Raw genomic sequence first — 24,508 nt, forward strand, 5'->3', positions numbered from 1 at the left:
AAGAGCTGGCGATATTTTTTTCCTAGCATTTCACAGCAAAATCTCCCTCATCCTGAGAAAAAAAAACAAAACATCAAAAACAAACCTTGTATATTAACAGGAAGCTTAAGACATTTTGTTGCAAGACTACCTAACAAGTATGAGAATAATGCCATTATCTGTGCTCTGAACTTAAAAGGCCAAATACACTGATAAATGAACATGAGATTTCTTTTTCAACAATCAGTATGCCAACATGAAACTTCTGGGTTTTATTCAGTACTTGTGTCATAGGTTTCTCCTGTCTCAACCAAAACTCCTGTCAAGTGTCCACAATATTTACACCAGAACTGGGGAGGAGGAGAGAGAAGGAAACGGGGGAAGCAAGGGGGTAAAGAACAGGAACTTGACAAGAGTGATTGTGCAAAATCCCCAGAAGAGGTGGAGCTGAGTGGCACAGATCAGCAGGAGGAGAGGAATGCTGAGACGCCGCTGCAGCACGTCTACCTCAGAGGTGCCCGGATGGTGCTGGACGACCGAGTGCTCAGGTCACGGGGGTGTCCGTAGACCCATAAGAACTAGGATCTTGACCCAAACATTAGATATTCTGAAAATACTTCACCTAAATTGAAGTAATTTATAAGTCAACCACCAGAAGAGTTCCTTGTTTTGATGTAAGTTGTGCCTAAAACTTTGGCTGATACAAAGAAACCCGTCCACTAAGGCACCCTGAGGCAATCTGACAATGCGTTGGAGAGAACTTCGTCGTCAGTACCACGTCATTATGTGAGTACAGAGAGCGGATCACCCGCAGGGGACTGGCTTCTTTGGGTAAACAGTCAACAAGTTCACTGCACTGCTTGTCAAATCCCAATAAGCGAATCCCATAGCCATGAGGGGAAGAAATCATTCGCCCATCTGGGCTGAAGCAAAGTTCTTTGATGTAACCCCTGCCCACGTTGGCTTCTTCAATGTAATGAGTCAGTCGTAGAGAGCAGCGAGGGGAGACAGGTCGCACTGGAGCGCCTTCCTGGAATTCATAGACACAAGTCCACTAGGCAGAGAGAAGGAAGACAAATGGACATTATAGCGACTCCAACAGTGCTGGAGATAACCCTTATCTTAAAAAGCTCAACCGACTCTGTGTCATAGCACTGTTGCAGGAAATCAGCCCAACCCTTTCCAACTAACAAAATCTGTAGGTCCTATAGCCTCTTACTTTCTCAAACTGAACTTCCTCTGTGCTGTAAAAGCTTTTGTTCTCTGAAGCTCCTGGGACTTCAATAGGAACACATCCCTGTTCTGAGGAGAGCCACCATTTTGACATTTCAACAACTCCTGGGGTGCAATGATGCCTTTCTAGCACCTTTCCCTACATCTTGAGGCTCTTCTCGCCTCCTTCCATCTGTGGCCCCCACAGCCAGGCTCACAGGACTTGGTCTTCCACAGTGTTGGAGATCATGAAGTCATTTAGGACCTTACACCTCAGATTTTCCAGTCTTCCCCTTGTCTACAGTATCTCATGGTTTTTACAAAAAAAAAAAAAAAATTGGCTGGCTTAACAAAATCTCACGTTTAGCCATTATAAGTGAACTGTCTCAGTCCTATGTTTATTACATAAGTTTTTTTTAAAGGTAAAATGGAGGAAAGGTTTAAGAAGCCAAGCATAATCTGAGGTGATGATGGGCTTTACAAATATTTCCCAGCTTCCCCATGCTAGGCAGGAAAGGGGAGTAAGAGTTTGTAAAGGATATGGGTACTAGGAAGCAAGAGAGGACAGAAAAAGATCAGGAAGCCTCATCTTGGCCCCGTGTGGTAGCCTAACGGCTAAAGTCCTCGCCTGGGATCCCATATGGGTGCCAGTTCTAATCCGGCAGCTCTGCTTCCTGTCCAGCTCCCTGCCTGTGGCCTGGGAAAGCAGTAGAGGACGGCCCAAGACCTGGGACCCTACACCTGTATGGGAGACCCAGAAGAAGCTTCAGGCTCCAGGCTCCAGGCTTGGATTGGCTCAGCTCTGGCCGCTGTGGCCACTTGGGGAGTGAACCAGCAGATGGAAGATCTTTCTCTCAGTCTCTCCTCTTCTCTGCATACTTGCCTTTTCAATAAAAATAAATAAATCTTTAAAAAAGCCAAATCTCTGACACAGCAGCCGTGAGGGTACGGACTTGTGTGCAGTGCTAAGGTCTGCAGGCAATGGCAGCCTGTCCCGCGAGCCCCCTGAGGGCGCAGTGTTTCTGTAGTACCTCCTGGTCATCAGTGTTGCTTGAGCACCGAAGCAGAGTGGCCCAGCCTTTTGGATGCAGCTGTAAGGATGTGATGCAATTTCCACGGTCTCTTTCACCAGGAACTTCAGGGGTTAAGACTTCAAGACTGTTTCGTGGTGAAACTCCTGAGATAGAGGAAAAGAAGGATCTAAGATCTGTAGTATTTGATGACCAAGACAGCTTGTCAAAGCTTTAATTTCTTGCAGCCATTCCCTATATGTCCCTTTCTGATTCTGCCTCCAATGCCCCCACATGTAAAGAAAATGGAGTCCTACTACTGTGTGGTGTGTGAATGGATTTTTGAGGGTGCATGAATATGGAAAGTTTAGGCCTAGAACTAATGAAATCTGTCAGATTCTTTGTGAATGGTTTTTCAGATACCTAAACAAATTCCCTTTACTGCATCACTGATGGAAACCTGTAACGTTCTTCATTATACTGCCACAGGCAACCCATGTCGAACAATGAATTCATACCTGATGGAACTTCTGCTTCAATCAGAACTAATCTGGTTTTATCTGTTCTGCATCCTTAAGAACTCACAGCTTTTATGTTGAAGCAGCTTCTGTGGTGACGTAAGCTTGAAAACATCCACCAAAGGACGTTGTCAACCTACTCTTAATACCTGAACAGCATTCAGGATTTCCAGCATTGAGAACAATTTCATCTCTAAAGCCTCTCCACTCACCTTTTCCCTTTTTTCTCCATTTTCTACCTTTCTTATTTCTTCCTTCAATTCCAAATCCCTATTGTAAGAAACTACTGTATATTTGTATTCACCACTAGCCAATAACAAAGAAGCACATTAACTATTCTTAAATTTTCTTTTTTTCATGAATGGCATAGCTACCAATCAGATGAGATCAGGTGTATTCAGGATGGTATGGCTGTAGACAGAACTATCAAGATGCTTCCCCCGCCCCGCTGATCAGCTTATTTCCCACAGTCAAAGTAAAAAAGGAAAGAAAAGGCAAAATCTGTAAAAGGAGAAATATTATACTTGTAGACATACACATTTACATTTTAGGACAGGGATTTTTAACCTTTATGTGAAATAAATATCAAGTTTCAACATGCAGGGGACAGACCAGTCCCCTGCTTATAGTCTAGAAAGGACACCCAAGCCACCTACTGACATGCATCGTCAAACAAGAGAACCAGCACCTACTAGGTAGGGGAAGCCACCCAGACAAAGCACAAATCGGAGTCTAAGGTTTAGTCCCCACGCTGCATGCCAAGGCAAAGACAGGCCTATCTCCAAAAAGTGACCCAAAATGACAGTCGAGAGTGACCTTTAACAAACTTGGTCTACAAAGAGCATGAGAAACAACACGTGCTACAAGAGCTGACATGGGCCAGTAGTGCGGAAGATGGCATGGGGACAGGTAGAAAGCATTTCAGGTAGGGCGCAGCAAGGACAGGCAGAGTAGCTGGTTCCGCCAGCCAGGATGAGGAAAAACTGGCAACTGCAGTGCGCCCAGACCGCAGCCCATCTTAGTCCCTAACCAGCCCCTCCCTGAAGCTGTCAGACATTTCAGGAGCAGGAAATGGCAGAGCAGAGGACTCCCGGGTTGGAACCAGATGACTTCTGCCATTACCTGATACTTGTATTCTCATTTATATGGCACTTCTGTAAGCTTAAGCTTATTTAGCTTTTACAACCTTAACCAAAATCTGTATTTTCCAACTACTTCCTCTTATAAGACCAAATTTGGTCCAGATAATAAAACCAAAGCTTAAATCCCCTCTGAGATTTAAGCCCAAAGACAGTGAAGCTCCAGAGGGGATAAGAACACACACAGGAAGCTGTGTGTGGGGCTCTGCTGTTGTGGGTTACTATGCGGTGGCCTTCACATACCTTCTCTTTGAGAGGCTCGTGACATGTGTTTCTCAGAAGCTGAATTAGAATCGCTGTGATGACAAGGTGAACCAGAAATTCTAGGACCAGATGAACTTGATGACGTGGTCAAATCTTGAAAATACAGAGTTCTGACAGTTAACCTAGCAGAAATCTAGTAGGGTCTCTTAACTTTCTAGTTATCTATTTGAACCATAGTTTTGAAATGCATTTGAAAAACGGAAAAAAAAATTTACATAAAAAACTGAGCCATTAATTGATACTGACAAAAGGGCAGCTGTTTGAGACCCAGTCCCTTCCTAAAATCTTTCAGGCCAAAAACTTGCTTATATGAAATAAAAATGAAAAACCAAAATAAGCACAGAAGCATTTTATTTTCCCATCATTTATGTACCTCAACAGAACCAAAGAATTAAAAAAAAAAAACAACTAAGCCATTTAGCCTGTTAGTTAATGTTACAGTGGGTCCAAGCACAGGCCCACTAAAGAGAGCACAAACAGATCTACCTTTAAAGATATCAAAAACTTTTATCACTCTTAAAATTATATAAACCCTATTTCTGAAATGTAATATAAAGCTTTACAATGAAACTAGAAAAAAAGTCAAATCAGACAGTATTGAGTGTGATACATTATTTCATCTCTCCAGGGCACTCTCAGTTAATCTCTTACCTGTTAGCTAGTATCAGAATGATCTTTAGGAAGCTGAAAATCAAAGTTCAACTAGATACTCTAAATTACTATTGCTAAGCTAAAGTTGTTTCTCAATGTTTAACTTTTTCTAAAACAATTATAGTCACTTATCTATAAAATGTTTGGCTTGCAAATAAGCTAGTTATACTTAAATTTCTGCTTTTATTAGTTAAACTGAGCAACTACACATACAATTATGCTTAATTTTCTCAAAAAGAAGTGGCCTTGAACACTCAGGAGAAAGATTCTAAACACTTGAACCCACTTTTTTATTGCAATTTATGAACATTCTGTGATCCAAATGTTTTCTCTGTATTGTAGATTATGTATATGTTCCTAGACGAATCCTCTCCTTACATAAAGTAGATGAAACATTCTAATAGTGATCTAACATAATAGGTTTTTCTAAGTTCCAAGAGCACTTACATCTAATGAAATCAGCAAGGGGCGAAGGGAGAGGGTACAAGCAAGGAGACAAGATGGCACCACTTTGTATTATGTAAATATGGAAGTCTAGCATACAGTACAGACTTAACACAGATTCTATAATGACCCTAACTTAAAAGCTCTGCTGAATTCCAGAAGAGCTTAAGACTGATACCATCTTGGGCCATCACTGTTTTTTCAATGTGATGATTCAGAAGCTAAAGGAAAATATTTTTTAGAATTAACAGTTATTCACCCTAGACCACTTTTGATATAAATTAATGCTGTCAGAAACAGATTATTTTACTGCCTTAGAAAAACCTATCACAGAGCTTTCTAAAGAATGCCTTTTCCTTCCTTTGTCCCATTACCATTCTCAGAAATATAGACCACCCTTAGGTCTAAGATTATTTCAAAAACCTCATTTTTCTTGTTAAAAAAATAAAACAACCTTACCAGAGCTTGATGTAGTTCTTCTTGCTCTCAAAATGGGATAGCTGCCTACTTCTAATGACTTGGTTAAGTCAAGATCATGCAAAATCAAGAGATATCCAGAGGATGTGGAGATCAACATTTTTGAACAATCTGGTGTTAACCTCATTCGCATGAGGAAACGTGTATGAAAAAATTTCTTATGTGGACACCCATCTTCTGTACACCTATGGAAGAAATCCAACAAAATATAGTTATAATACTGCAATTTTTAAAAAAAAATTTAAAGTAGAATTTAGTCATGCATTTAATTTGCACATTTAACCACTTTTTTATCATTTGTTCCTTTATCTCCAACCTTCCTTTAGACAATATTCTGAAGAACACCTCAAAATTTTTAAGACTTAGAGATAAATTCTTATTGTTTTGAAAAAAAATCTTAATTTCACTTTCCAAAATTTACTTTGTAAGCACTTATTTCATCCATTATAAAGGCAGAGATCCTGTCCATCTACTGTTTCATCCCTCATATACCTGCAACAGCCCTGGCTGGCCAGGCCAAAGTCAAGAACCCAAAAATTAGCTTGAGTCTCCCATGTGAATAGCAGGAGCCTATGCACTTGAGCCAGCATCTGCTGTCTCCCAGGATGCATTAGCAGGAAGCCGGATTGGAAGTGAAGCAGCTGGGACTTGAATTGGCACTCCAATCTGAGATCTAGGCTTCCCACGTAACAGCTTAATTGCTGTGCCACAATGCTCAAGCTTCTCTTCCTTTTGATAAAAGGGTTAGCTGACCATGCAACTTACTGTTGGTAGTTACTCCTTTCTGAATATTGAGGTTAACACCCGATGGAGTCCTGGCTTCCACTCAACCAGTTTCTGGCTTCCGTGGTTGTTACTGTTTGTGCTAATTTTAAGTCTGCTATTACTATGTCACTTTGGATAATTTATCTACTGATGATACTTTTGTTTTTCTTACTGCAGTGATTGCTTCTGATCTTTATTAGGATTCACCTGACTTGCCAATCTCAAGATTCATGTATTTTTTTGAAAATTCCTATTCTTCCAATATTGCCTCCCAGGTATGGATTATTTTGAGGTACAGGTGTTGGAAATCTTCACAACTGACTCTCCTGTTCTTTCATGTTTTCCAAGTTTTGTTTTTGGAGAAACTTTGCAATATTTACCCTCTATTTTTAAAAGAAAATGTTTAATTTATTTATAAAGCAGAAATAATAAGAGAAAGTGTATACTTTCATCTACTGGTTCATATTCCAAATGTCTGCTATGGTTCCCAGTTAGGACTGAAGCTGGGTGGCTAGCAATCCAATCCATTCTCCCGCATGGGCAGCATGAACCCCATTTGAGCCATCACTGTTGCCTTTCAAGGTCTGCAATAGTGTGAAGCTGGGGTCACAGCCTAAGTATATTAAACCCAGGTACTCCACTATAGGATGTGAGCATTTTGACTGCTAGGCTAAAAGACTACCTGTACTCTTTTTACTCCCTACTGGTCCCAGCAGCCAAGGCTGGGCCAGGCTGAAGCCAGGAGCTTCATCTGGGGGTCCCCCACATGGGTGCAGGGGTCCAAGTACTTGGATTTCTTACACTGGTTTCCCAGGTGCAGCAGCAGGGAGCTGAATCAGAAGTGGAACAGCCAGGACTTGTTGCAGGACGTAAATGGATGTCAGCAATGTATACAGATCAACCTGACATATACAACACTGGCCCCTAATTATTTCCTTAAAGCTGTCTCTGAGTCCAGCACTGTGGCATATCCCTATAGGCACTAGTTCATGTCCTGGCTACTCTACTCGCAATCCACTTACCTGCCGATGACCTAGAAAAACCAAACACCTTGGCTCCTAACAGCCATATGGGAGATGCAGATGAAGCTTCTAGCTTTAGCCTGGCCTAGCCCTGGTCACTGCAGTCATCGCTGTGTAACTCTTTCAAATAAATAAATATACATATTTTTAAAAACTATGTCAAATATGCTATTTCGCTCAACCTATGTCTTTAAAAATTCACATAGCTGTTTAACTTCTTTAAGTTCCATTTGGTTTGTTTTAAAATCTGCCTACTTTATGACAGATCTCTATTGCCTATTTTAGTATCTTTTTAAAATTTGTACATCATGAAGCATACCTACTGAGAAGTATTTAAGTAAATAGGATTTAAAGAAAAAAAACTGCGATTTACCAATAAGTTGAATACAAATATCTTAGAAACATCCCCATTTCTCTGACTGTACCTCATTTTTGCTTCAATCAGTATATATTTTTACAGATTTATTTTTATTTGAAAGGTTAATTTTATCTCCCATTCACTAATTCACTCCCCAAATGGCCACAATGGCTGGAGCTGGACTGGGCTGAAGTCAGGAGCCTATGTCCGGTTTCCCATGTGGGTGCAGTGCCAACCTCCTCTGCTTTCCCAGGCCATTAGTAGGAAGCTGGATCAGAAGTGAGGCAGCCATGATTAACCAGGGCCCATATGGGATGCTGGCACTGCAAGCCGATCATTAGCCTACTACGTTGCCACTCTAGGCTCATCAGTTCTATCTCAGGATTACTGATCTCTTCAAAAAAATTTTCTCCCTGGTGGCTGGTGTTGTGGCATAGCACCTTAAGCCACTGTCTGTTCCACTGGCATATGGGAATATGGTTGCTGGTTCAAATTCTGGCTGCTCTACTTCCAATCCAGCTCCCTACTAATGCACCTGGGAAATCTGTAGAGGTCAGTCCAGTGCTTGGACCCCTGCACCTGTGTGGGACACCTTGAGGAAGCTTTTAATTTCAGGGCCTGGTGCAATGGTTCAGTGGCTAACCCCCTGCCTTGCATGCATTAGGATCCTATATGGGCACCAGTTCATGTCCCAGCTGCTCTACTTCCCATCTAACTCCCTGCTTAAGGCCTAGGAAAGCTGTGGAAGATGGCCCAAAGCCTTGGGATCCTGATCCATGTGGGAGACCCACAAGAAGCTTTTGGCTCTTAGCTTTGGACTAGATCAGCTCTGGCCGCTGCAACCACTTGAACAGTGAACCAGCAAAGAGAAGATCTTCTAGTCTCCTTCCTGTAAATCTGCCTTTCAATAAAAAATACATCTTTAAGAAGCTTCTGGTTTCGGCCTGGACCATCCTGGTGGATGTGACCATTTGAGGAGTGAGCCGGTGAGTGGAAGATCCATCTTTCTATTCTCCCTCACTCTAACTGTACCATTCAAATAATCGTAAAACAAACAAGCAAACCACTTTTTGGGCTGGCATTATAGTTCAATTGGCTAATCTTCTGCCTTGCCATAACGGCATGCCATATGGTGCTAGTTTGTGTCCCGGCTGCTGTGCTTCCCATGCAGCTCCCTGCTGTGGCCTGGGAAAGCAGTCGAGGACGGCCCAAGGCCTTGGGACCCTGCACCCATGTGGGAGACCAGGAGAAGCTCCTGGCTTCGGATTGGCTCAGCTCCAGCCACTGCAGCCATTTGGGGAGTGAAAGATCTGTTTCGCCTCTGTAAATTTGCCTATTCAAGAACAACAACAAAAAAATATAATTGTGTGTGCACCTTCATATTAGATTTTTTTTTTTGCTGCTATTTTTAAAAATATTTGAAAGGCAGAGCAACAGTGAGAGAAAACTCTTTTACTCCCTCATTTATTTACAAAATGCCACAAGAGCCAGGTCTGGGTCAGGCTGAAGGCAGGAGTCAGGAACTTCACCCTGGTGTCCCTGCGAGTGGCAGAAACCCAAGTACACGGACTATCTATCATCACTTGGTGATGGGAAATGAAGCTGCCAGGACTTGAACTGGTGCTCCATTATGGGACGCTGGTGGCATGAACAGCGGATCAATGAGCTGCACATAATGCAGGGCCCCTCAAACATCTGACTGTCTTGAGGTTTCTGCTCTTGACCAAGTGTGGACAGTCACAGCTGAGTGACAGTCACAGGAGTGGCAGCTGGGCTTGAGCCTCACAGTGCAGCACCAAGAGCCTCATGTCAGTATCCAGCTGGAAGGTGGCTCAAGTGCCCTGAATTCAACATTCAGCTTGCACATGATTAGTGTCCTGAATATCAGTAAGGTACTCAAGTCTTCAAATGTGTTTGGCATCTATTCATACAGATTCTTTATTTTTCCCTTTTTAGACAATAAAACCAACCTTCTGCTAAAATGGGAGGTTGACTATACTGGCATGGACGAAGGAAGAGGAAATAATTCTCCACCTCCAAGTGCTGGGATCCCATATGGGTGCTGCTTCATGTCCTGGCTGCCCCCTTCCCATCCAGCTCCCTGCTTGTGGCCTGGGAAAGCAGTGGAGGACGACCCAAAGCCTTGGGACCCTGCACCCGTGTGAAACATCAGGAAGAAGCTCCAGGCTTCTGGCTTCAGATCTGCTTAACCTTGGCCTTTGTGGCCATTTGGGGAGTGAATTAGCAGTGGAAAATCTTTGTTTCTCCTCCTACGTTTCCAGTGAAAAAGTACAAATGTTTCACATGAAAAAAATGTTATTTATAAACATTTATAGGGAGAGAGATCTTTCATTTGCTGGCTCACTCCCCAGAGGACCACAAAGCAAGGGGCCCAGACAGTTGGTTCATCTGCTGCTGCTTTCCCAGACCACTAGCAGGGAGCTGGAGTGGAAGTGGGGCAGCTGGGATACAAACCGGTGCCCAAAGCAGCAGCTTTACCCACTGTGCCAGCTCCAAGAAATAAATCCTTATGTAACTTTGACTTGAATCCTGTTAATTTATATAGCACCCACATTTGCCAGTGCCTGTTTTTGAAGGTTCTATGTAAATGGTCCTAACTTTTTAACTTTTGCCCAATGCTAACTTAAGATTTAGCTTTCCTGGACTAAGTAAACTTGATTAAGTAACTGACATTCATCTACTTTCTAAAATTCCATTACCAGCATTTCTTCTCCTTATTTATGACTTTATTCCCTTTATTTTAAAATCTCCTTTTTGGGGTGGTCACTTGGTACCAGCACTTTAGTGGATACTTGGGACACTCACACCCATATTGAAGTGTGGTCCAAGTCCCAGCTACTTGTTCCCACACAGCTTCCTGCTGCTGCCCTCTGGGAGGCAGCTGGTGATGGCTTAAGTACTTGGGCTCCTGCCACCCACACGGGAGACCACATGGAGCTCCAGGTTCCTGGCTTCTAACTGAATTTTATATCTTTTGACCAATATCTCTTCAAGTAAATGAGTATTTAAAGATGAAAAAAATAAAATTTGCTTCTTATTGTTTTAGAGTACTCTATTCATCTATGGACTCTTTCAGTCTTATAATTCAACTGAAACTTTATATTTTACTCTAAAAATCATATACAGCTTCTGTTACAATTTCATTCCTGTGAATCAACTATATTTTATTATAAGAAATTCTTTACATTTAAAATTTAACATATTACATTATATACAGAGAGGAGGAGAGACAGAGAGGAAGATCTTCTGTCCTATGATTCACTCCCCAGGTGAGCCGCAACGGGCCGGTACGCGCCGATCCGAAGCCGGGAACCAGGAACCTCCTCCGGGTCTCCCACGTGGGTACAGGGTCCCAAATCCTTGGGCCGTCCTCGACTGCTTTCCCAGGCCACAAGCAGGGAGCTGCCGGGATCAGAACCGGCGCCCATATGGGATCCCGGGGCTTTCAAGGTGAGGATTTTAGCTGCTAGGCCACGCCACCGGGCCCCTAATAATCTTTTAAATAGATAAAATGGCATATGTATATGGTACACAACATGTGTTAAAGTATACACACTGTTGAATTGCTAAAGCAGGCTCATTAATATGCAAATTACCTTACATATTTATTTTTGCTAAGATTTTTCTACCCTTTTAAAAAATTTCAGGTAGGGCCCGGCGCTATAGCGTAGCGGCTAAAGTCTTCGCCTTGCACGTACCAGGATCCCATATGGGCGCCGGTTCTAATCCCGGCAGCTCCACTTCCCATCCAGCTCCCTCTTTGTGGCCTGGGAAAGCAGTTGAGGACAGCCCAAAGCCTTGGGACCCTGCACCCACGTGGGAGACCTGGAAAAAGCTCCTGGCTCCTAGCTTTGGATTGGCTCAGCTCGGGCCATTGCAGCCACTTGGGGAGTGAATCATCAGACGGAAATTCTTCCTCTCTGTCTCTCCTCCTCTCCGTGTATCTATCTTTCCAATAAAAATAAAGAAATCTTTCAAAAAAAATTTCAGGTATACATTGTTATTAACTATGGTCACCATGTCATACAACAGGAATCTTTTCAATGTATTTATTCTAACTGAAATTTTATATCTTTTGACCAATATCTCTTCAATCCCACTCCCTGTACTCACCCTCTGCCATTAGAAATCACATTCTATTTTCTGATTTTATAAATTCTTTTTTAGAATCTACATTTATGCTCTCCACACAAGATTTTCTTCTTTTTAAAAGCTGAGTAGTATCCCAATGTTATGTGTAGAACACTTTAAAACCATTCTTCCACAAATGGATGCTTCAGTTGAATCTGTATTTTAGTTATCATAAATATATTGTAATGAACAGGGCAGCACAGACATCTCTTCAGCATAATGATTTAATTTCCTTTGAATAAATACTTAGCAGGAAGACTGCTGGATTATACAGCATTTCTATTTTTAAATTTTCAAGGAATGTTCCTATTTCCTATAATTTGTATCAAAAGTCCTGGTCAGTTTTTAGTAATTTCTCTGAAGAATTTCTACACAGATCAGCAGCTGGAACCTGAGAGACAGAGGAACCCAGGAGTGAGAAGAGACTGGTTGAGGGCCACCGCGGGCTCAGATCAGCAGCTGGAAATCTTCTCAATGGTTCCAATCTGACCCACTGCTTGTTTACATAAAAGTGAACAAACCATACCTTCATTTATGTATTATCTACAGTTATACAGCGCCTGAGTATTCATCATGTGGTTCCTCATGGAAACAGTCTGCCAACCCCTGACAATCCAAGCATATGCGAATACTAACTTCCCTTTTTCCCCTTTCCAGTCCTTATGCGTGATGGTACTGCAAAAAGCTCATGAAAAATCCATATTATGAAAAAAATACATATTATGGACTTCAAATTTTTTTATACCAGACTTATCCTCAGCTCCATTTTTTCCATAAACTTTCTACACAGTGTCCTTGTATAATTTTTTCTTTCCTTTACTGGAAGAAACTGGAACCCTTTTTCCCCGATTCCACGACACTGATATGAACAGTAAGTAGTAGCAGTACGTTCTCCTTCCTGTTCAGAGAAAACACTGCAAGATTCACCACTAATTTAGTTAATTATCTTTAAAAAGCTTTCATTGAGATAGTTTACCACAAAATTTATTCATTTGATATAATTGTATAAAACAATCTTTAAAAAAGATCTTTAGTACACTATGGAGCTGAACAATGACCAAGAGAATCGAGCTTCAGAACGTTTTCTCTGCCTCAAAGCGCCTTCCTCGCTCGCCATTAGCAAACACTCCTTGTGGCCAATCCCAGCCCTGGCAGCTAGTAACCTACTTTGTGTTTCTGTAGATCTGCCTGCTTTGAACATTTCATATAACTAGAATCACACAGTAAGTATTCTGTTACAATCTGGCTCTTTTTTTTCAGTTAGCATTAATTGTTTTGATGTTTATCCATGTTATAGCAAATACTTATAAAACTGTCTATTTTTAATGCCAAACAGCACTCCATTGTAAAGATGTAAATTTACCACTTGACAGATTATGGATCATGTTACTAAAACAAGTCTTTGTGTATACGTAAGTGCTACTTTCTTTGGAGTAAAATATTTAGGAGTGGAATATTGAGTCATATGATAGCCTATTGTTCAATATTTTACAAAGCTGTTCTTTTTTTTTAATGTTTACTTATTTTTATCAGAAAGGAAGATCAGAGTTAGAGGAGAGGAGAAACAAAAATCTTTCATCTGCTAGTTCACTTCCCAAATGGCCACAAAGGCCAGAGCTACACCAATCTGAAGCCAACAGCCAAGAGCTTCTTCCGGGTTTCCCATATGGGTGCGGGGTCCAAGGCTTTGGGTCATCCTCCACAGTTTTCCCAGGCCACAGGCATGGAGCTGGATGCGAAGTGGAGCAGCCAGGACATGCTCTGACGCCCACATGGGGTCCAGGCACTTGGAAGGTGAAGCATTGAGCCATTGCACCAGGCCCTGTCCAATGATTTTTTGAAGTGATTCTAACCACCAGCAAGGTGGGTTACAGCAAAGAAAGTTCCAGTTTCTTTACATTCATGCCAATAGCTGTTATTAATAATACTGAGTGATCTGATCTATCAAATCAATCTACCTACACATTTTACTTTTTTTTACTAATATTGCATATTTTTCAGTGTATAGAGTTCATACTTCAGAAGTTTTATTTTTTGATGTTAGTGTGAATGGAATTGCTTTTTTTCATTCATTTTTGGATTACTGGTTATAACTAGAAATACAAGAGTTTCTGGTATATTAATTTTGTATTTAGTGAGCCAAACTTATTTGTTCTAATGGCCTTTTAAAAAAACAAAGATTTGTTTATTTTTATTGGAAAGGCGGATATACAGAGAGGAAAGATAATGGTTCACTCCCCAATCAGCTGCAATGTCTGGAGCTGAGCCAATCCGAAGCCAGGAGCTAGGAGTTTCCTCCTTGTCTTCCACAGGGGTGTAGGGTCCCAAAGCTTTGGGGCGTCCTTGACTGCTTTCCCAGGCCACAAGCAGGGAGCTGGGTGGGAAGCAGGGTTGCCGGGATTTGAACCGGCGCCCATATGGGATCCCGGCACATGCAAGGTGAGGACCTTAACTGCTACGCTATCACGCCAGGCCCCTAATGGCCTTTTTGTTCATTATTAAAGGTTTTCTATATGGAGATATACTGTCTACATATGAAGGCTGTTCTACTTCTTCCTTTCCAATCTGGACACATTTATTTCTTCTTTAGTTATTCTACCTCCAATGCAATAGAAGTGAGTGCTCAGTGTGATGCAATCAGGTGAAAACGAGTCCGAATTTCTTTCAATGAAGAAAGTGCCTTGGGCCTGGTGCCTAGTAACTAAAGTCCTCGCCTTGGATGCACTGGGATCCCATATGGATGCCAGTTCTAGTCCTGGCAGCCCTGCTTTCCATGCAGCTCTCTGCCTGTGGCTTGGGAAAGCATTCGAGGCTGGCCCAAGGCCTTCAAATTCTGCACCCATTTGGGAGACCCAGAAGAAGCTCCTGGCTCCTGGCTTCAGATCAGTGCAGCTCCGGCCATTGCAGCCACTTGAGCAGTGAATCATCGAATGGAAGATCTTCCTCTCTGTCTCTCCATCTCTTCATATACCTGACTTTCCAATAAAAATAAATAAATCTTAAAAAAAACTCCTTGTTCTCGACCTCAAGAGGAATACATCCATAAAAACTTTGATTTTAGCCATAGGTTCTTTATAGAAATCCTATATCAAGTAGAGAAAATTCCATTTGGTTCATAATTTTATCAGAAATCAGTGCTGGGTTGTTAAAGGTCTGACTTTACTGAGAAGGTATAGTAAATATTTTGACATTTCTTAATATAATATACGACTAACTGATTTCTGGATGTTAAACTAAACCTGCATTCCTGGGACAAATTCTACTTGGTTGTCACATCTAATTCTTTGTATATGCTGCTATATTTAACATGCTAATATTTTGCTTTAAGATTTTCCATCAGGCCTGACAGAATGGCTCAATTTGCTAATCTTCTCCCTGAAAGCACCGGGATCCCATTTGGATGCCAGTCCTAGTCCGGGAAGTTAGTGTTCTGGCTGCTCCATCCTGCTCCCTGTTGTGGCCTGAAAGCGGTAGAGAATGGCTCAAAGCCTTGGGACCATGCACCCACGTGGAAAACCAGGAAGAAGCTCCTGGCTTCTGATCAGCTCAAGTCCAGCCTTTGCAGCCTCCAGGGGAGTGAACCAGCAGATGGAAGAGCTTTTCTTTGTCTTTGCTTCTCTCTATAAATCTGCCTTTCTAATAAAAAATATGAAAACCCTTACATTTTTTATTTGCTTATTTATTTTTAGCTATATTGATGTTTAGTTCTCCAATGTCATGTCTGTTTGCTTTTGGTATTAGGGTGATACTACACACGCAACTGAAAAGTATTGTGTTTTCTAAAGGAGTTTGTAAAAGATTGTTATTATGTGAACACTTGGCTAGAATTCATCAGTGAACATGTTTGTGCCTGAGATTTTCATTGTGGGAAGAGTTTTTCAGTGTACTAATTCAATCTCTTTATTTGGTATAGGCTTACAGGTCTATGATCTACTTACTCTTGAGTCAGTTTCAGTAATTTGAGACTTTCTAAGTAGTTGTTTATCCAAGTTGTCTAATTTGTCACCATAATCCTGTTGATTCTATTGCTTAATCAGTTTCTACAAGATTAGTAATGATGCCCTCTCTTTTCTTTCTACTTATGACTGAAAGCTGAGTTTTATTTTTCAACTACATCAATCATATGGATGCATTCATTTACCAGTTTAATATCACTTAATGTCCTTTCACTTGCAATACTTGGTAGAAGTCACAGGTGAAAATGGTAGGGCTGTACTTTTATTAGCAAACAGACTTTAATTGATTTTTTCACATTTCTTTAATGACCACAGAAGAAGTGACGCTCAGAATACTTAAATAACCAGCACTGCATTACTATTGGCCAATCAGATTTTGGAGTGTTCCTGCCGAAAGGGAGAACTAGCTATCGGGTCATGTGAAGATTCTGAAGTAAGTATCCCCAAGAAGAGGGGTCCCGGTAATCGAGTACTTCTATTTGCCAGTATGCATGCAAGTTCAATGTTAAACGATTTCAGTTGAACTGGTAAAAAATGGCTAGATATTAATTTCTTGTATTTTAAATTTTCTAATGTGTTTTCATCTTTATCACTTCTATAAATCTACATATTCCAGGTTTAATTTAGTTTTTTTTCCAGATTTTTAAAATACATTCATAAATTTTCAGTCTATTTTCTGATTTCACTGTGAGTTCTTCTTTGAGCTTTAACTTGGGAAGTGAGTTCCAAGAGTTTAACCATGGGACTTTCTAATTACCTGTATTACTAAATTACACTAAGTTCAGGGAGATGCCTTCTAGGGTTACAGTTTGTTGATACCAACTGAGACCTACTTTATAGCCTAGCACAGTTGATTTTCATACTCACTGTTTCTACTTCAGTGGATGTATTTGTTGTGCCAACTATTTGTTGGCAGCAAGATTTTTTTTTAAAGATTTATTTATTTTATTACAAAGTCAATATACAGAGAGGAGAGACAGAGAGGAAGATCATCTGTCCGATGAGTCACTCCTCAAGTGACTGCAATGGCCTTGGTGCTGTGCCGATCCGGAGCCGGGAACTTCCTCCAGGTCTCCCACATGGGTGCAGGAACCCAAGGCCCTGGGCTGTCCTCGACTTTCCCAGGCCACAAGCAGGGAACTGGATGGGAAGTGGAGCTGCCGGGACAAGAACCGGCGTCCATATGGGATCCCAGCGCGTTCACAGCAAGGACTTTAGCCGCTAGGCTACACCGCCGGGCCCAAGCAAGATTCTTAATATTTAAGTCTTAATAGTTTTACTCTTTTTATCTAATCTGTTAGTAAAAGAAAGTGATGTCAATATTTTTTAAAATGAAGATTTCTCATTTTTTCTTACACTTCTTTCCCTATTTTGCTTTACATGGTTTAAGATACACACAAGATTAAAAATTGCTTCATACTCTTATGTGTTTTTCAATATAATCTTTTTTTTTTTTAAAGATTTATTTTATTTTTATTACACAGTCAGATGTACTGAGAGGAGAGATAGAGAGGAAGTAGAGCTGCCGGGATTAGAACCAGCGGCCACATGGGATCAAGGCGAGGACCTTAGCCACTAGGCCACGCCACCAAGCCCTTTCAATATAATCTTTTTATCAACAATTCCTTTTACCCAAAATTCTATTTTGTACACTGTTAATGGATCTGTAACTGTTTTTTTCACTCCCCAAACAGCCATAATGGCTGGAGCTGAACCGATTCAAAGCCAGGAACTAGGGGCTTTATTTCCGGGTTTCCCATGAGGGTGTGGGTGCTCAAGAACGAAGGCCATCATCTTCTGCTTTCCCAGTTTGTAAGCAGAGAACTAGATCAGAAGCTGAGCAGCCAGGACTCAAGCTGATGCCCCTATGGAATGGTGGTGCTCCTAGTGAGGTAGCCTAGGGGCTAAAGTCCTTGCCTTGCATGCACTGGTTTTGATCCCAGTGTTCCCGCTTCCCATCCAGCTCCCTGCTTGTGACCTGGAAAGCAGTCGAGGACAGCCCAAAGCACTGGGACCCTGCACCTGCGTGGGAGACCTGGAAGAGCTCCTGGCTCCTGGCTTCGGATTGGCTCAGCTCCAGCCACTGCGGCCACTTGGGGAGTGAATCAATGGATGGAAGATCTCTCTGTCTCTCTGCCCTCTGTATATCTGACTTTCCAATAAAAATAAACTTAAAAAAAAAAAAGGAATGCCAGTGCTACAGGCTGAGGATTAGTCTGTTACGCCACCATGCCAGCCCTGTTTCTAAATTTTAATGGGCATGTTTATCTTGAAATGCCACATACTACATCAGTATTATCTTTCTTTTTTTTTTCAAAGATTTATTTATTTTTATTACAAAGTCAGATATACACAGAGGAGGAGAGGCAGAGAGGAAGATCTTCCGTCCGATGATTCACTCCCCAAGTGAGCCGCAATGGCCGATGCGCACCGATCTGAAGCCAGGAGCCAGGAGCCTCCTCCAGGTCTCCCACGCGGGTGCAGGGTCCCAGTGCTCTGAGCCGCCCTCGACTGCTTTCCCAGGCCACAAGCAGGGGAGCTGGATGGGAAGTGGAGCTGCTGGGATTAGAACCAGCGCCCATATGGGATCCCGGGGCTTTCAAGGCGAGGACTTTAGCCGCTAGGCCATGCCGCCGGGCCCCAGTATTATCTTTCAAAGACCTGCCTACTCTGTGCTTCCAGTTAAATTCCTGCATGGCTGGGAAGCAATGGATCATGGTCTATGTACCTGGGTTCCTACCAGCCACATGAAAGACCCAGATTAGTTCCCTTGACTGCTGGCTTTGACTGGGCCTATTTTTTGCAGGCATTTAAGGAGTGAACTATGGATGGAAGACTCTCTCTCTCTCTGTGTCATTCTACCTTTCAAATATATAAACATCCTCATTTTCTGCTGAAGACTGATCTAACCAATAACTCTGTCTTCTACTCAAACAATATTCACACATTTAGAACTTTTAACAAATATCTACTTTTCACATATGGCTGCTGGAGGAAAATAAGTCAGGAACAATCCTTATGTGTTACTATACTACCATCTCAACAAAACTAACAATAGGATGTACCAATCATGTCTCAAACTAATTTAATCAGTTTCCCCTTAAAGAACCATCTTGAAATACTTCACATCTGAGGCATACCTGGAGAATGGTCCACTGGCCCAGTGTGCAACCAGTCTTGCATGCTGAAAGGTGTTTAGAAACTCTGGTCGTTGCCCACTAAAAGCCAGATGTTCTCTCTTCCCCTATAGTGACAACTGAACTTTCCCTACGGATTATTTCCAACATCCCTTTGGGACTGGTTCCACTCCAGATGAAAAGTATTTTTTTCCAAGACGTGAAAAGTGCAAAAATGACAAAATTCCTAGCTTTAGAATTGAAGAACCAAAGGGAGAAATTTTAGCTTTACAAAGGAAATAACAAACATATTTTTCCTAAATTCAGGAAATTCATTTTATAATTCAGTTTTGATTAGTAGCTATATTACTTGGTCTCCTTGCCGTACATTTTTCAATTATAAGATTAACTGCAAGTAACAACAAAACAGTAATCATTTGTTAATTTCCTAAAGCCTTATTTCTCAAGGCTAGGACAGAATCCTGTATTTGTTATCTGAATTAAAAAAAAAAGATTTTATTTGTAATCCTAACATATCTGTAATCCTAACATAGTCTCCTATTCACAAACCTGTTAGTGTCCCAAATAATGACATTTCCATCAAATCCTGATGTTACTAAGAGTCTTGTATTAGTATCATATTCGATGTTCTTCACCCAGCTAGTATGACCATGTAAAGTGCATACTTTGGTGTTCAATTTTCTCAGATCCCATAGTGCTATTGTAGTGTCATCAGAGCAGGTAGCAAACAGCCGGTTATCAAGAAATCTACAAAAGCAGAAAAGAAAAATTGGTTCATTTAATCTTCCAGGAAAACTTGATTTGAGAAAGTCTAGCCTAATTATCTGATCAAGAAAGGCAAGAAAGAAAACAACTACACACTCACTACATAACCCAGTGATTCTGACATACAATCACATAATCAAAGATTCAAGATACTATTATTTAATGAGACCACACTGGAATTTGACTCATTTGCTTTTTAAATTATTTTATTTGCAGTTCAGAGCAACACTGTTTGCATATCACCTGGTAACCAGAAAAAAATAATTCATTGTCTGAAAACAAATATGATGAATTTAACAGAGGGGATTTTGAAGACCTGCTAGTTGAGGGGGACACATTAAGTGTTCCATATCATAAAATATGTTTGCTGCATATAACATCTCTACATGGAACACATTTATAGACAAAAATTGCTATCTGATTTGCTGTCATTTATAATCTATTAATTCAAAGCCACTCCCCAAAAAATCTCACAAGCAACATTAGGACCAGTCAGGATTTTGCATGATTAGAATACTTCATAATTACCATTTTATAGTAATTTATCAATTCTTGGTGGAAATTTATTTTATCCAAATACTTTAAACATAACAAATCTATCATTTACACTCAAATTTCTAATTTAACATTAGAAATTTTAGACATTTTAGACGTTTAACATTAGAAAATTTTTAGACATTTTCCCTAACATATGCTGTTATGACAGTGTTTTTAAAAGTTCATGGAAAATGGAATTTAAAAATTTATTTTAACACCAAAACAGTCTGAAATTCCCTGGACAATATTTATTTATTTGTTTAAGATTCATTTATTTGGAATGAATAGGAGCTTCTTTCTGGGTCTTCCACGTGGATGCAGGACCCCAAGACCTTGGGCCGTGCTCCTCTGGTTTCCTAGGTCATAAGCAGGGAGCTTGATGGGAATTGGAGCAGCCTGGACTTGGACCGGGACCCATATGGGATGCTGGTGCTACAGGCAAAGGATTAGCCTGCTTACACCACTCTGCCAACCCCAACTTTTCTTTTTTATAATATACATTTTCCATGAACTTTTTTGAAGACCCATCATGTATAACTTCCTAAAGTATTGCAGAAGAAATGAATTCTGGAACTTCATTCAAGAAAAAATTATATAGTTCTCATCAGAAATCCAATTCAACATTCCTGAACAATGTAATTAGCCTTTCTGAAAGTTATCATGGATATAAAATTCCAGTCTTCATTTAGGCTGCTTCTACTATCTAAAATTGTCTTTCCCTTATCCCTTGATCTGGCCAGCTTTTGCTTGGTTTTAAATATTTGGTTGTCATTCTCTAGTCCTGGGTAGATCTACCAAATCTCTAAGTTTTGAAAGCATTCTACCATCCTACCCTAACAATACATAATATAGCATAAGGAATAATTTGACAAAATTGTAAACTCCTTGTAGACAGGGGAAACATGTCTGCCTATTTCATAGGTAGGTCTATAGTACCCAGTGTAGTGCCAAGCACATATGCACTCAACAAATACTTATTAAATGAATGAATGAGAAGAGTTCACTTCCTAGTGGAGAAGACGTTCACATAATTACATAAAATAATTTTATGGACTAAGCAAAATAAATGGTGCCAGTTAGGCAAGACTTCATGGTGGTTTAATTTGAACTGACTAAAGATGCTCAGAAATTCCCTAGGAGACCAAGAGGTAAGGACAGAAAGCTAGCACTGTAGTGCAGTAGATTAGACCACAGTTTGTGATGTCGGCATCCAGTAGCAGAGAGCTGAGTCCCAGCTGCTCTGCTTCTAATCCAACTTTCTGCTAAAGTGCCTGGGAAGGCAGCAAAAGACAACTCAAATACGTGGACTACCACAACATACAGAGGAGAGAGCAGGACGGCGTTCCTTTATGCCTGGTCATGGCAAATTAGAAAGTGGATTGGCAAACAGATCTCTCTCTCTTTTGCTCTGCCGTTCACACAGAACATGTTAAAGAGGTAAGCAGAAAGTATAGAGGCATGTAAAGGATGATGGATTTTGAACAGCATGTAGTATACCACAAATTTGTTCTATAGTGATTCCCAATATCTTTCAATTATATTTCCATTGAAAATATTTTTAAAATAAAAAATCAATTGATCACCAAAAATAGCCAGTCATGGATGTCTAGTCAATTTCAATGTTTTAAACATGTCATGTGTTATCAACTAATTTTCATAATTATTTTTATTGGAAAGGCAGATTTACAGAGAGGAGAGACACAAAGATCTTCCATCCACTGGTTCACTCCCCAAATGGTAGCAACAGCCAGACATAAGCCAATCTGGAGTTAGGAGCCAGGAGCCTCTTCTGAGTCTCCCACATGGGTACTGGGTTCCCAAAGCTTTGGACCATTTTCCATTGCTTTTCCAGGCCATAAGCAGAGAGCTGGATGGGAAGTGGAATAGCCAGGATATGAACCAGTGCCCATATGGGATGCTGGTACTTGAAGGTTGAGGACTAGCCTGTTGAGCCACAGGACAGTGTCACCCCCTATAATTTTTTTTTAAACTAAGTAAATATTCTGATGACTTTGGTGCTTCTCCTGCAACTTCCTAATTAGTTTAATTTAGGAAAACTAGGACTTAGGTTATTAGATAGACTCTTCATATAGAGAAGCCTAAAACTTTTGGCTATTCATAAACTCTAAAAGAAATATCCTTACAGCCAAATACTAATCACATCTCACATCCCTATTTATTTCTTTGAGTACATTCTCAGAAAAGTGTACTTAAATAAAAAGGAATTTAAAAATAAATGTTAAGGAAAAAGGGATTGTTGAAAAAGTAATGCTTCTGAACATGTATGTCCTCTAAAGAACATACCCATTTATAGTAACACCAGCAATTAAGAGCATCTATTGGGCCTAGCACAGTAGCCTAGGGGCTCAAGTCCTCACCTTGCATGCGCCGGGGATTCCATATGGGTGCAAGTTCATATCCTGGTGGCCCTGCTTCCTATCCAGCTCCCTGCTTGTGGCCTGGGGAAGCAGTTGAGGACAGCCCAAGCCTTGGGACCCTACACCCGAGTAGGAGACCCAGAAGAGGCTCCTGGCTTTGGATTGGCTCAGTCCCAGCTGTTGTGGCCGCTTGGGGAGTGAATCAATGGATAGAAGATCTTCCTCTCTGTCTCTCCTCCTCTCTGTGTATCTGACTTTCCAATAAAAATAAAATAAATCTTTTAAAAAAAAGGGTATTTGCCAAAACCTTTACCATTCTAATTGCTAGGGGAAAACAAAACAAAACAAAACAAAACAAAAACACATTTTCTTAGGCTAAAACTTAGTAACCTCTTGACACACTTATTGGCAAACTGCATTTCTTTTATGAGCTGGTGTCCATGTTCCTTGTTGATTTTCCAACTGCAGTGTTACTGAGCTGTAAGACTCTCCATAGGTGGTTCATATACCAGTTCTTAAGGAAGTTTATGAAAAAGTGTCAAGGAAAAACTGTGTAGTGATCGCAAGAATATTGTTCCAAAATAATTTGTGTTTTCCACAGGCTTCTTAAAGTATAGTCCTATATTAGTGTAGCTTATGTTTTTTTTTTTTTTAAAGATTTATTTTTTTATTTTTTTATTACAAAGTCAAATATACTGAGAGGAGGAGAGATAGAGAGGAAGTGGAGCTGCCGGGATTAGAACCAGCGGCCACATGGGATCAAGGCGAGGACCTTAGCCACCAGGCCACGCTGCCGAGCCCCATGTTTTCTTATTCTATCTAAATTTTGATTCTTTACAGAAAAAAAACTGAAAGCTGTATCTTTATTGGTGAGGCAGTTAAAAAAAACGACTTCTACACTTGCAAAAATTATGACTGAGAAAAACACATAAAATATTTTTAAAAATAAGTTACTGGAAAGTTAAGACTTTTAAAATAAACTAAACGTGGACCTGAAAATTTTATAGAAAAATATGATGATATATTATCTACAAAAAATAGTCAATGAGTGTATGGGTAAAATCCCAATGGGAATAAATTGCTTTGGGACACACCTGAAGAATTTTAAGGGAGAAAATGAGATGAATACAGTGGGGTTACAGAAAGATCTGAGATGGCTATATTCCCAAGCTCACAGATTTTCATACAAAGTATGAAAACGAGGGGCCAGCTTGTAAATTTTTGCTAATAAAGTCATTTTGAAAAACTGTAATTATTGCACAAAGAATATATTTTAATATTAAAAATGTAGAATAATATAATCTTGAAATAGGGGGTAACAATTCTGAATTAAGTATTCTTTTAATGAAAAATTCAACATTTCAGGTTTAGGTAGCTTGAATTTTACCTTGGCATACTATCTATTAAAAATTTTGGTACTGCTGAGGGAGGCAATGAACCCAGCAGATAAGACCTGCAATTCAATATTGGAGTACCCAGGCCGATAAAGCCAGCTCCAGCTACTGACTCTAGCAGAGCGGAAGCCAGCAGGGATGGCCGAGGTTAAGTGGGTTCCAGCTGCTGATGTGGGGACCAGGATGCAGTGTCCAACTCTTCTGGTTTGGGATAGCGGCCATTTTGGGCAACTGCAGAGTAAAATTGCAGATGGGAGCTCACTTTATCTGTCCCTGTGCCTGTCAAATAAATTATCTTTAAATGTTAGTATTAAAGCATCATTGGTGTAGAGTAAGTTATGGAATATTAC

The 24,508-nt window shown here is 40.6% G+C and overlaps 1 protein-coding gene across 1 annotated transcript in view; it reads right to left on the reverse strand.

The window, feature by feature from the left end:
* Positions 1–236: 236 nt before the first annotated feature.
* Positions 237–24,508, reverse strand: part of DCAF10 (DDB1 and CUL4 associated factor 10) — a 47,307-nt gene continuing 23,035 nt past the window's right edge. The window contains exons 3-7 of the mRNA XM_004580968.3: positions 19,634–19,831; positions 5,677–5,879; positions 4,102–4,215; positions 2,223–2,368; positions 237–1,033 (exon numbers count right to left, since the gene is read on the reverse strand). Coding sequence (XP_004581025.2) covers positions 665–1,033; positions 2,223–2,368; positions 4,102–4,215; positions 5,677–5,879; positions 19,634–19,831 — 1,030 coding nt within the window. The 3' untranslated portion in view covers positions 237–664. The remainder of the gene's footprint in view (positions 1,034–2,222; positions 2,369–4,101; positions 4,216–5,676; positions 5,880–19,633; positions 19,832–24,508) is intronic.

The sequence above is a fragment of the Ochotona princeps genome, chromosome 14, assembly GCF_030435755.1.
Source record: "Ochotona princeps isolate mOchPri1 chromosome 14, mOchPri1.hap1, whole genome shotgun sequence".
Taxonomy (NCBI): Eukaryota; Metazoa; Chordata; class Mammalia; order Lagomorpha; family Ochotonidae; genus Ochotona; species Ochotona princeps.